At 40.2% G+C, this 12,555-nt stretch overlaps 1 protein-coding gene across 1 annotated transcript in view; it reads left to right on the plus strand.

Moving 5' to 3' along the window:
* The first annotated feature begins 2,303 nt into the window (after positions 1–2,303).
* Positions 2,304–12,555, plus strand: part of SMPD3 (sphingomyelin phosphodiesterase 3) — a 31,084-nt gene continuing 20,832 nt past the window's right edge. The window contains exon 1 of the mRNA XM_041400919.1: positions 2,304–3,635. Within this exon, the coding sequence (XP_041256853.1) occupies positions 2,304–3,635 (1,332 nt within the window). The remainder of the gene's footprint in view (positions 3,636–12,555) is intronic.

Raw genomic sequence — 12,555 nt, forward strand, 5'->3', positions numbered from 1 at the left:
ATCTCCCAAACCCCTATGAATAAAGCATTGGATTACCAAGTAATACCCTTCATCACAAGGAATTAGGCACTTTAGCTTTAGGCTCCATCTAAACCATTGCATTAGGAGAGATGTGACTGACGTCATGTTTTCCAAGTTCCTGTTGACTCACATGGTGCCTTCCCTCACCCGTTAAGATCTTGTTGAGATAAAATCTGTCTCTCATGACCCTCTTAATTCTCTTTTTTGGGTGGCTTTGAGGCACTAGCGTGCACTGGATTTTCTAGCAAGGAGTAGGAAACTTGTTTGTGTGTGTGCCAGTGAGTCTGTGACAGAGTTTTGGCAAGTTTTGTGATTGCTTTCACCTGTAAGTTTAGTAAGTCAGGATAATAATTTCCTTGCAAAAAGAGGGTTTTTAATTAGGACCTTGACGTGTCCATGTCTTCTTTCTGCAATATGCAAAAATTTAAAGGACATCCAGCTAATGATACCCTCTTTCCTTTTGTCCAGCTCTTATATTTTAAAGCTTGCTGTGGTACCAGGGTTTATGTACTTCTGTGTTATGAATTGTGGGAATTCTATTAGAATTCACAGAATAAAATGCATGGAATACAGTTATTGCCTCCTCACTTCAACAGGCTGGCAGTGAGAAATGCAGGTGGCACCTGGTTAAAAACCCTCCTGATTTTGAAAGATACTCACCCTTTTTAAGGCAGAGGAAGTGTGGGAGTCGCCAATGTGGCCTTGAACCATCATACAGCCTTTAACATTTACAGAGAATCACGTTCTTGCTAAAAGTTGTTAAAACAAACCTCAGTCCAAACCAATTTCCTTCATGACATGTGCTGTGCAATCTTATTCCATGAAAAGATTTGTGATTGCATTAAATTTTCTTCCATTTTTACAAATACACAATAGTATGTTGGATCTGCAGTAAGCATGAATTCCTTTTATACAGTATGTCTCCACAATCTGGATAATTGCTTTTGTGAAGCTGTTTTAGTTGGGTGTTTCATGGTTTGCTGGACAGCTTTATCTTGTAGATTTATCTTGCAGATTATTGATATTGCAGTCCATAATAGAACTGGCAAGAGTTGTATAGAATTGATTCTTTTTTTTTTGTTTTTTTTTTACTTCAGCACATCACCAAGCAGGCATTGACTGCTCTACTACTCTATCTAAAAACTGTCCCTTGGTTTCATGTTCCCCAGGGAGTTGTAACATTCTGTCATCATATGCTCAAGGAAACACCTATTGAAGAATTAGTTATGCAATTTTTTATGGATCCACTGGCCTTTTGCATTTTCTTCTGGTCTGTTATTTTAAAATAGTAAAAGTCATATTGAATTATATTCTGCAACACTGCTACACCTTTCACCAGGAAGGGTGTCAGCCTGAAAGATGGATGATCAGGCTTGCTGTCTGTCCTCACCTCACAGATCCCACATACAACGTTCTGTTTACCCTTGGTACTGCTGTAAACAAGAATCTTTCTGGTCTGCTGAGTGATTATGTAAATAGGGCTTTTATAAAGCATTTTAAGCACCCAGTAGAACAGAATAATTTCTTTAGAGATTTTTCTTTTCTAATGGTAATTATATAATTGGATAGGTTTTAGGTTATTTTTTTCCTATCTGATGTGTAGATGCCAGAGTCACTTTTGAGCATTTTTACTGAAGGATCCTAAAAATCATCCAGGAAAACAAATCTGCCAGGCTCCCCCTATTATCAACATCCCAAAATGCCTTTGGCACTGAGTAAATGCCAAGCATTTGTTATTTGGCACTTGACTTGTCCCTTATTTCTTTGAACTCAAACATGTTGCATAAGATTGGTGAAGTTATGCTGAGCTAATAATTGAAACAAAACAAAAAACTCCCAAATCCTCTCTTGATCCAACCTTTCCAATTTCCATCTAAATACACTACATGTATTAAGTCTTTAATTTTTGTGAGAAAAACTCAATCTGCTTTAAACTTCCCATAAGTATTACTTAAGTTTCCAATACTTTTGTCTTTTGTTTCTGCAGGTTTCTGGTTTGCCTCTGGAGAGTTTCATTATGGCAGCTCCCAGTGAACAATGACATCCTTTGACAAATACAGATGCCAAAAAGCCAGACGAAAACCGTGGCCTTGATTCATTTTTATTCCAACACAGTGAAATGGTGCTCTTAAAGTTTTGTTATTGACTCTCACTGGAAAAAAAACCCCCAGCAATCTCCTGACTGGACCTTTTTTCCCCAGCCCTCTCCTACTGTTCTTATGGATGCTTGACACAGTGACATCATGTAGTAGACCCTGAAGTGTTGTCATAACTGAGTTGCAATGGTTTTATACACTTCTCCATTTCCCAACAGCTTTCTGTCAGTTCTGCATTCTTTTTCCTGGGGCCTGATTTTCCCATGTTACTGGCTAGCAGACAGGCTCGTGGGCTCTTTTGTTCCAACCACCTATGAAAAACGTCAAAGAGCAGATGACCCATGCTATTTTCACGCACTCTGCATCATTATTACCACTCCCATCTACCTGGCACTCTTGGTGGCCTCTCTCCCTTTCGCTCTGATTGGCTTCTTGCTCTGGTCCCCGCTGCAGTCAGCCAGAAGGCCCTATATCTACTCCAGGCTGAAAGACAAGAACCATGCCAATGGAGCCACACTGCTCACTGAATGGAAGGCAGCAGGGAGTGGGAAAAGCTTCTGCTTTGGCAGTGCCAACGTCTGCCTGCTGCCTGATTCCCTGGCAAGATTTAATAACGTTTTCAATACGCAGGCCAGGGCTAAAGAGATTGGCCGGAGGATCCGAAATGGGGCGAGCAGGCCACAGATTAAAATATACATAGATTCTCCTACCAACACATCCATCAGTGCAGCCAGTTTCAGCAGCCTGGTCTCCCCCCAGGCTGGAGATAACCGCACTGTTAATGCTGGCATCAAAAGGACAACATCAATGGAGTACAAAGGAGACAATTGTGGCTCAAACAATGGCGAGGAGAACAGAGAAGATAAAGGTGGAAGTGGAGAGCCACATGAGGGAGAAGAAAACACTTGCATTGTCCGTATCAATGGAGAGGAGAATGGCCACATGTCAGACACAGAAACAGACACCGTCAACGGCCAGGCTCGTGCCAGTGGCCCCGCAGAGCCCTCACTGGAAGGTGATGCAGAGGTCTCAAAAACACCAAACCACAAACAGAAGGAAGGAGATTCTGGGAGTTTAGACAGCTGCTCTGCCTCACGAGAGTCCCTAGTCAAAGTCCGTGTTGGAGATGGTACAGTGGACCAAAGCACTGTCAACAACAAGCTCCTCTACAAAGCTTCAATCATGAAGAAGACTTCCGTGCGGAAAAAGAAACACACAGATGAGACCTTTGATCATGAGATCTCTGCTTTCTTCCCTGCCAACCTGGACTTTCTGTGCTTGCAGGAAGTGTTTGACAAAAGAGCTGCAGAGAAATTGAAAGAGCAGCTCCATCACTATTTTGAATACATCGTCTATGATGTTGGGGTCTACAGCTGCCATGGCTGCTGTAGCTTTAAGTTTGTGAACAGTGGTCTACTTTTTGCCAGCCGCTATCCTGTTATGGATGCTGCCTATCACTGTTACCCCAATGGAAGAGGAATGGACTCCTTGGCTTCCAAGGGAGCCTTGTTTCTCAAGGTAAGAGCCTCTTTGAAGTTGTAAGTATTGACTCTGTATATGTGGCAAGTTATAAAGTTACGTTATTTTCGCATTTCTTTAGACTGCGACAGAGGGAATATTAAGATTTAGATTCCCTGATATAACCTAATGGGTTATAGATATAATCTTTATTGGATTTGTAGCCTGAATACTGTGTTAAAATGATGGATCTGTCTGAAACAATGAGGGACTTTTGGAGGAAGAACTCAAGTATAATTTCAAGCCTCAAAATTTGAAGTGATTTTCATGATATTTTAATTTCTTTCTTTACAGAAATCTCTGTAAGAAAATGCATAAATTCTAAGCTTCATAACATGAGTACAGTACAATGAGCATCAGTGTTGGAAACCAGCTTTTGCTCGTTGTGTGTTTGTCTGGCAATCAAAAGATGATCAAATGTCTAAATGTCAGTATAATAAAACTGAAAGCATTGCAGCGAAAGGTATGGCACCTCTGCTGTCTTGCTTGCAAAAGAATTAGTAAGGAGAGATATGAAGAAGAATAAACAAGACAAATGTGCCTGGGACACTGGGGAGCGCAGAGCTTTTTTGCGTTATTAACACAGTTTACATAAATTAACTAATGGTAGAGAGAACAGGAAGCCTGGGGTTGTATCTCTGTAAATCAGGAAAAGCAGAAAGTCTGCATTTGCTTTTCCAAGACCTAGTGGTTGTTCATGTTTAACTCTTGGGAGTATGTGGCTGTGCTGCTTCTAACCTGGAGAGTGGGCTTCTCTAACTGGTGATTAATCAAGAACCAAAAATTTTTGCCAGAGATCCAAGTCTGTAGTCCCCAGCCTAGAAAGATCTGACAATGTCCAAAATAGTGAATTGTAGATTTTGTGATTTAATCACAGTTTGGAGTGGGTTTCTCTAACTAAATCCTGAACTTCTTTTCTAACATTGTCAGAGTATATCAGATGCTCAAATTATATGTACTTTCTAGTCACTCAACAAAAGACATTAATAGCAATTAAGAATATGGATTTTGAATAAGGATCAGTGGGAGGCTTTGAACTCCATTTGTAGTTTTCAATCAAAGCAAAAACTTTTGGTACTATGACTTATGCAAGAAATCCCCTAAATATTAGAATTTTTGTTCTGATAATAGTTCAGTATTTCATGTACATTGACATAAACAAAAGCCAATCCCTATCTGAATACAGGTTTCCAAAACCTGGTTCTAAACTCTCTGTGTTGCACTCTTATGTGTTTATAAACAACAAGAATTTATTTTTTCATCACAAATTGCTGCAAGCAAAAAATAAATATAGATCTTGTGCAGTATAAATATTTCTGGGGTCACAAAACTACCCTTGAACATATGCATATATTGGGGATTAAGAGATTAAAACCAATCTGTTTTTGACTGCCCATTGCTGAGTCATTGATTTGCCACCCTGCTAGGCAGTCTGCAATGTCTCCATTTCTCTTGCAGAAAATTAAGCCTCTTTTCAAGATTCCACTGGGAAGACGAACTTAATTATGGAACCAAGTTGTTAAATAATGTTACAGTTGAGCAGGGAATAGAGGCCAATTATTATAAAGTTCCAAAGATGACTCCATTCTTTTGAATATAACAGAGTTCTGCCCAGCCATAAGGCTGTTTTTCGTCCTGTCGGTGTCATTCTGATATACTTTTTTTATATCTAAAATATTTTTCATTCTATCTTAACATGAATTTACTTTCTCTTTTAATTGTATATTAAATGACCAATTGTACATATTTAATTTCTTTGATGACAGCAACAACATAGAGTAGGAATAATTATTTCATTTTGTCTTTGAAATAAAGTAGGTTTAGAGGCTGTTTTTCTTGGTGTGGTGCTTAGTCAGCAACTGGATGGGTGTGGACTGCAGAGACAAAAAAACTACATGCAGTAAGTGAAAGCCTGGTTTGTTTTTGAAGTCAGCAGGAATCAGTGCAGTAAGTTCAGAAGCCTCCTGCTGTTCTGCTGGGCAGCAGGAAGCTGGCAGAGGGTACCAGAGCTCTGGGGGGCAGGTGTTGTTCTGGCCAGCACTCTGCCATCCCAAGGGACAGCTTATCTCCCTGCTTCCACGTGGGACTTTTACTGGCCCTTACAGAATTCTGAATGTCCATAATACCAGCCAGTCCTACACAGAGTGTCTCTGGTTTTAAAGAAAGTAAGAGAGCATCACAGAACAGGAGTGTCCTGACTCCATAGGGGCATGGAGTTGAGCCTCTGTCCTGTGCAAACCCTGAGTTTTTAAGTTTCTGACTCCTGTGGAATGCAGTGTTTCCAATTCTGAAGTAGAAAAGGCATCAATTGAGTTTTGTTTTGGAAAGATACTGTTCCCTTTGCACAGCTTCCGTCTCTGAGTAAAGGAGCAGTTGCTCTCTGTGTTGGTTAGAAGCCAAAAGTTGTGCAAAGCAATTGAGGGGAGAAGGCTCATAAGTTTTGAAAATATGGATAAAGCCAGTTAATGTTTCCACTCATGGGGAGGATGGAGCCTTTATTCCAATTATTCTGAACTTTTAAAACACCCAGCATCTAAATTCAGAAGAATGTTCAGAGAAAGAATCTGGTTGTTTTTTAGTAAATATGATTGTCTCATTTCTACAAATAGAACTGTTAGGGAGATAAAGGTCTCAGAACTAAATATTTAAAGAAAGTTGAAATAATTTGAAAATAACAAAACTGCTTTGGGGGACTCTGACACAAACAGCTCCCTGCTGCCCTGGTACAAGTGTTTTGCACATTTTTTTCATTTTAGAATGGGTTCTGTTTCCCATGAATAAGAAATTATTTTCCATTGCCCTTGTCTTCCCTGCCCTGTCTTCATTACCTAGATTGTAAAGTTCAGGTAGAGATTTGGAAGGATTTGCGAGATTTGCTTAGTCATACAAAATTATTTTACCTGAGAGACTTACAGAGCTCAAGGATTATTATTAGTAGCTGTAATAACAATCAGCTTTTACCCACTGCTTTTCATTCCTATGTCTCAGAGTGCATAATGAAGAAAGGTCAATATCTGCTTAATGGAAGGAGAAACTAAAGTACAGGAAGGTAAAGTGATTTGATTGTGGCTTAACACCTAGGGTGTCACAACCAAGGAGCCAAGTTGGAAGTAAATTACAGAGGCTTTTAGAAGTTTCATGCTACCTAACAGCTATCTGGAGACCTGTGCAAAGGAAGTCTCCTAAGGATGTCTGCCACAAAAGGTGCTACTGCTGGCATTTTCCTGACAGAGATCAGACTGGTTTTTCCATCTGTAGAGGCTGCTGCTTTCCAGGTCAGGGTGAAGGCATGAGGAGGATGTAGTTGTGGGGAGACATTGTGTGAAGTCCATTTTCTGCAAAGAGGACTAATTTGCATTTGGCACTTGGAACACTTCAAACTCTACCAGTGCTTTTGTCTCCCATTTGAGGGTCTCATTGGCATGTAAGAAAAACATGATCACTGAAAAAAATAGCGTATATGAAGGGGGAAAATGTCACATCCAGGTGACAGTTTCATGTCTGAAGTGTTAAACCATTGTTCCTAGTTGCCACTAAAGACTCGGAGGAGAAGTTAGCAAATACATAAATCAGCCAATCCATTTTCATACTTTGACAGTCTGGGCCCTTGGGAGACTCTGCTGAGACTCTCTGTTCCAGCGTGGCATTTCACATTAATTTAAAATGCTGAAGAGAAGAGCCCTGGAGTCACTTTTTAGGTTTTATAACTTCCATTGTCTCTGCTGCTGCTCAGCTGCAGACAGAGGTGGGAAGGGGGCCTGGCACAGCCCCTGTGCTGGTGACTGGCACTGAAAAGATGGCTTGGACAGGTCTGTCTGGAGCGTGGTGTGGATTCCAGTGGTCTCAGCTCCTCTGCAGCAGCAGCTTTGATGTAGTTGTGATGGATTTAAAGGGAGGTATAAAATATACATCCTTTTCAGAAACTGGATGTTGATTTTCCAAATCAGCATTGTCAAATCAAGTTTAAAAGGTGTCAATGAGTGCTGAGCAGAAATTGTGTAATGCATCACCTGTCTGTAATTTACTAGATGGTTTAAAAATGTCAACATCCCCCTTTAGACAGAGGATCTAGTGTGGAGCCTTGGTTATGCTGTGCCAGGGATGCTGTGTGAGTTTTGGACAGTAGATGGAAAGCATCCTTAACTTGACCTGGTGAGTTTGTCCATATTTTTCCAGGTGTAGCAATCTAATAAAAATTCATTTTTAGTAAGAATAATGTAAATCTAAGCTAGATTGTAGGTGCACAGTCAGAGTAGGGAGATGAGTGAAAGAGGCATCATTCTCAAAATGGCTGTTGCCTGAGAGAGAGGTTTTGGAGGCTTCTTCTTCCCAATGGGTCTTGGAGATACAGATGGTGTGTAGAAGGCTGTGCTTCCTACTGTTCCTAGTAGGAAACTATTCTGGGGTTTGGCATCTGCCAAAAGAGTCAATTTTAGCAAAAATAAGAATTCTAAGTTAAAACAGAGTATGTGAGCATAATGCAAAACTGCAGTCTGATGTGGGAAGTTTGAACAGTTAATAGTATTCTTCAAAATCAAAAGGAAAAAGAATGTCTTGTGCATTTTGCTAAATTTCTGGAAGAAGTTGTTTTTAATTCATATTAATTCCTAAGGTTATTAACAGATTTACTTTTCAAGTTCTCTGAAAATGAAGGCTGTTCTCAGGGAGTACAGTAATTGTGCAGAGAACATGTTATTATTCATTGCTTAAAGGAAACCTAGCAACCTTTGCTCTGTGTGCAAAGCTCAACTTGTTTTCCAAAGAGCTGATATGGTGGTAACAGATGGTAGAAGGAGCAGCAGCTCTGATTGCAAAACTGTTTTGAAGCACAATTTTTACTGTTTTCTCCTCTCAAGGAGCCTGCTTTGTGTGAGAAAATGAGGGTTCCCTAAATTCACCTCTGTGATTCTCCCTTTTGATATTTCTGGTGCAGATGCATTTCACTTGGGTGATTTAAGCTGCCTTTGCTGTCCCAAGCCAGCCCACATGAGCTGCGCCTGGGGGTGCAGGGGCAGCTGCTGCAGTTCCTCACTGGCTTGAGGGGGAGATTTTGGACCTCAGGACTGCACAGAAAAGGGGAATGGCTCCTTTCTGCCCCCAGCCAAAGAACACCTAGAGTTTCCAGTGGTTAGATTTTCTTGTCCTTGATCAGTTGTCCAGTACCTACAGTTATCCCAAGATGTATGAAAGAAATGTCTAGTGCTGCTCATGAATTTGTTTAGATGACTCTAAAGCTGTGCCATTTAAGGCAGGAGGATAACCTAAACATTTTCCACATGCTGAGTTTCTGCTGTAAAATGTTAATGCAGGAATTGGATGGAGTCCAATGAACTGAGACTTTTTTAAAAAAAGAACCAAAAAAAAGACTCTACCATGGCACTGTACCATGTTCCTTCACTTTGATATAATTAATGTTATTAATCATGGTCCTTTTCCCCTTCATTAATGGGGATAAATAAAAACTGTTGTGCAGATTGAAATACAGATTTGAGAAAATGTGAGTCGTGGGCTTTATCTTCTTCAGAAGAGGAAGAGCCCTTCATTTGTGGCACCAATTTACAGCCACTTTCCCTCATATATACGTTTAATGAAGCTTTGCCAAATAACAAATTCTCTGAGTTCATGGAACAGTAATTGTTGCACATGGCAGGTGGGAGAAAACAGGATTCTGAAATAATCAAGTGCAAATGTAGCTAGAAAGAATTGCAGAGCACCACACAATTTTCAGCTGATTTCTATAGCATTTTAAACTTGTTTAATATACTTTAAAAACATGTTTATTATAATAAATTAGGGATTTAACTAATGTGTCTTCTTTAGAAGCTGCTACATATTTCTGAACGCAAAAGGCAGAGCTGTTGAAGGATGGAAAATAAGATAGATCTTTTTGCACCATGTCTCAGCTAACCAAAAATACACCTTTCTTGGGAGTTATGACTAATCTAAGTCCTCTCTGTGGAACAGGAATGTTTGAAGTGGGAATGGGAGTAGCTGCAAGTTCTCCTTGGCATCTTCTCTTAGCAGTGTCCCAGTTAGGTTCTTAATGCTGCCTCTCCTGCTTGTATTGGAAATTTGCTGAAATGGGAAAAAAGTCCAGGAGTGATTGATACGATTTGGAAGATTACAGAAATGTTGCACTGGAAAGAAAACAATTTGTGGTTTCCATTTCTTTCTTTTCCCTTCCTCACTGTTAACTCATTATAATTACATTGGATTACATAATGACATCCCCACTGCAGTGGAATAGGGAGGCACAGAGCACATCCCAGGGCACCAAGTGTGTGTGGAAATGCCACTCCTTGTGCATGTGCAGCTGCTTCATCCACAGCAATTCTGTTGAATCTCAGGCTCTTTTTAAAGGAGCTCCCCTTGAACTTAAACAATGTTGGCTACGTATGGTAAGATGAATATTTCTGTGGGAGTAAGTCACTGTCACATCGACTGTAAATCCTGTTTCTGTGCCCTGCACTTACTCTCTGTCTGAGGGGTTTTATTTCCAACACAAAGAGTTACTCAAGGCCCCTGTGCAGATGATGTTCTTTACAAGTGCCATGTTCATACTTCTGTTCATAGGGAGAGAGGGGTTTTTTTCTCCCCAGAGGATGCAGAGGTTCTTTCAACCTGGTGAGTTTTTCTTCATAACATGACCATCATTAGTGTTGTTCCTGCCATGACTGTGAATTAATTTCCTGTAGACTTCTGTACTTTGGCGACTTATCCTCTTCAGAGGAGCCCTGCAGGGAGCAGTACGATGGTTACATTTATTTCAGTGGCAAAACTGACACCTCCATGGTCACCTAAGTGGATGAAATGGAAGGTTTTGCTCATTTACAGCCCAAGATGTGATTAAACTGTACTGGCTGAAGCTGGAGCTAGGCTGTGGAGATCCCAATTTACCTGAAGAAGTCTCAGTGTTACAGGCAGGTTATTTACCTTTCCCAGCTCTGGCTTTATTGGCCACATGGAGATTCTGGGGTAGCAGACCTTGTGAAGAACTTTTTCCATGAGGATGCCAAAACTTTAGCTCTCATCTGGTTTTCATACCAGGATTTGCTTCCCCTGAAGGGAGAGGCAATCACATGTGCTTGGACTTGTATGTAAATGACTCCTTTGTTTTGGAGGGTACACATTTAAGAAACTATTTTATTTTTGAATGGCTCCCTCCTGGCAATGTGAAGCTGCTAGAAAATGTCACTAAAGATTAAGTTCTCCTCATGTTTTGGTTTTGTGTACATGTTATTGGTCATTATTTGAGATTCTAGACTGATTCTTTAATCAGGTGAGATTTCTCATGCACAATTCAAATTTTTAATCATTAAGGAGCATTTACTTCAGAGCATCTGATGATTTACTAACACAGCAATGACCTGTCTGAAGCTGTTTTTCAAGGTGGTAAAGAAATGGCCCAGTACTGAAGTAGCATTCTCATGGGTTTTGTTCAAGTATCTGTTGATGCTTTTCTTGACATCCAGATGTGATAGCATTGTTTTGCACTGCTGAAACAGATGTGTGTAAATATAAACTCTTAAGAGACAAGGTATTTGTCAAGTTTGCAGCTTTGTATACTTACTGTGCCAGCGTATGTGAAACATGAGATGTGCAAGATTTTCCAGTTAGCCCAGGAAATTCCCATGATAGCAAGCAGTGTGATTAAATTTCAAGTTATTTTTCCCTGCTGTAGCTCTAAAATTTCAGTTCTTGCTACTCATTAGGTTTTTTTCCTCTCAACAAGAATTTTTCTGCCATAACCTTGTTGCCTTGATTTCTTTCATGGTCCATTTATTACTGATACCAGTCTCAGTGGAGGACAGACCACTCCTCAGTCATGTAGGACAAGCTTTTGCAAAACAATTCTAGGAATATCCCCAGTCTTGCACAGCACAGTCCCAGCGTGGTGTCTCCAACAGATTGTACTAATGTGCTGTGGCACTGAGATGAAATCTTTTAATAAAATGTACTTGATGTCAAGTACTTTAGTGTGCTTTATGCAGCCAGTACTTGGAAAACAAAAATTCAGAGTGGTCAGTTTTGCACTTTGTTATTTCATTCGCAGGAAGGGGACAAATATAAATATGCAGCAGCAGAAAATTTTGGCATTTTGGATTCCAAACACACCCTTAATAGGATTTCCCCCTTAAGGGAAAAAGTCTCTTTCCCACATATAATGAGCTTTTTATGCCCCCTCCCAAGAGCAAACAAAATGTAATGGTCAGTGGTATAACAGGGATCTGAATCCACTCTTAGCTTCTCAATGTTTGACTAATTTGATTATTGCAAATCTAGTGAGAATTTGAATAAATTTTGCATATTTCAGCATAACTGTGAAAAAGGCTAATTTTTTTATGTGAAAATTATGTAACTGGACACTTTAGTAAACCACAAGTATGTTCTGTCAGTTTTAATTTTACCTCTAGACTTTAACAGGTTGTCACATAACTTTTTCCTCCTGTGATCATTTTAAAATAAATATTTTAAAACATTGGGACCTTATATTTAGATATTTTCTTCCTGTACATTTCCAAACACAAAGAGGAATGGCTCATGGCACAACAAAGACTGTATGGTGATTTTCAGAAACAGTGCCTGGAGTAGGTCCCTGCAGAAGGATGATTCAATAAATGTGTTATTGACACACAGCTACTGATGTAGAGCAGCTGAGGTGAGCTAAAGTCAGGCTTATGGTGACAGAGCCACTCTGGCTCATTTGTTTACATATATTTCCTTTGTAAATGGGACTGGAGATGCTTCTTCTGTGTTAAGCAGCTAAAATTATATTTGTGAAGTGCTGACTTGGTGTGGTGGAAGCAGAGCCCTCGTGCCAAGGTCCACGTTGGAGGCTGAGCTGGAGCCCTGTCCTCCTGCCACGTCGCTGCCCCGGCAGCATCCAGGACAGCCTGGAAAATGCAACATCTGAAATAGC

Source organism: Onychostruthus taczanowskii, unplaced genomic scaffold, assembly GCF_017590055.1.
Source record: "Onychostruthus taczanowskii isolate IOZ18803 unplaced genomic scaffold, ASM1759005v1 scaffold18, whole genome shotgun sequence".
Taxonomy (NCBI): Eukaryota; Metazoa; Chordata; class Aves; order Passeriformes; family Passeridae; genus Onychostruthus; species Onychostruthus taczanowskii.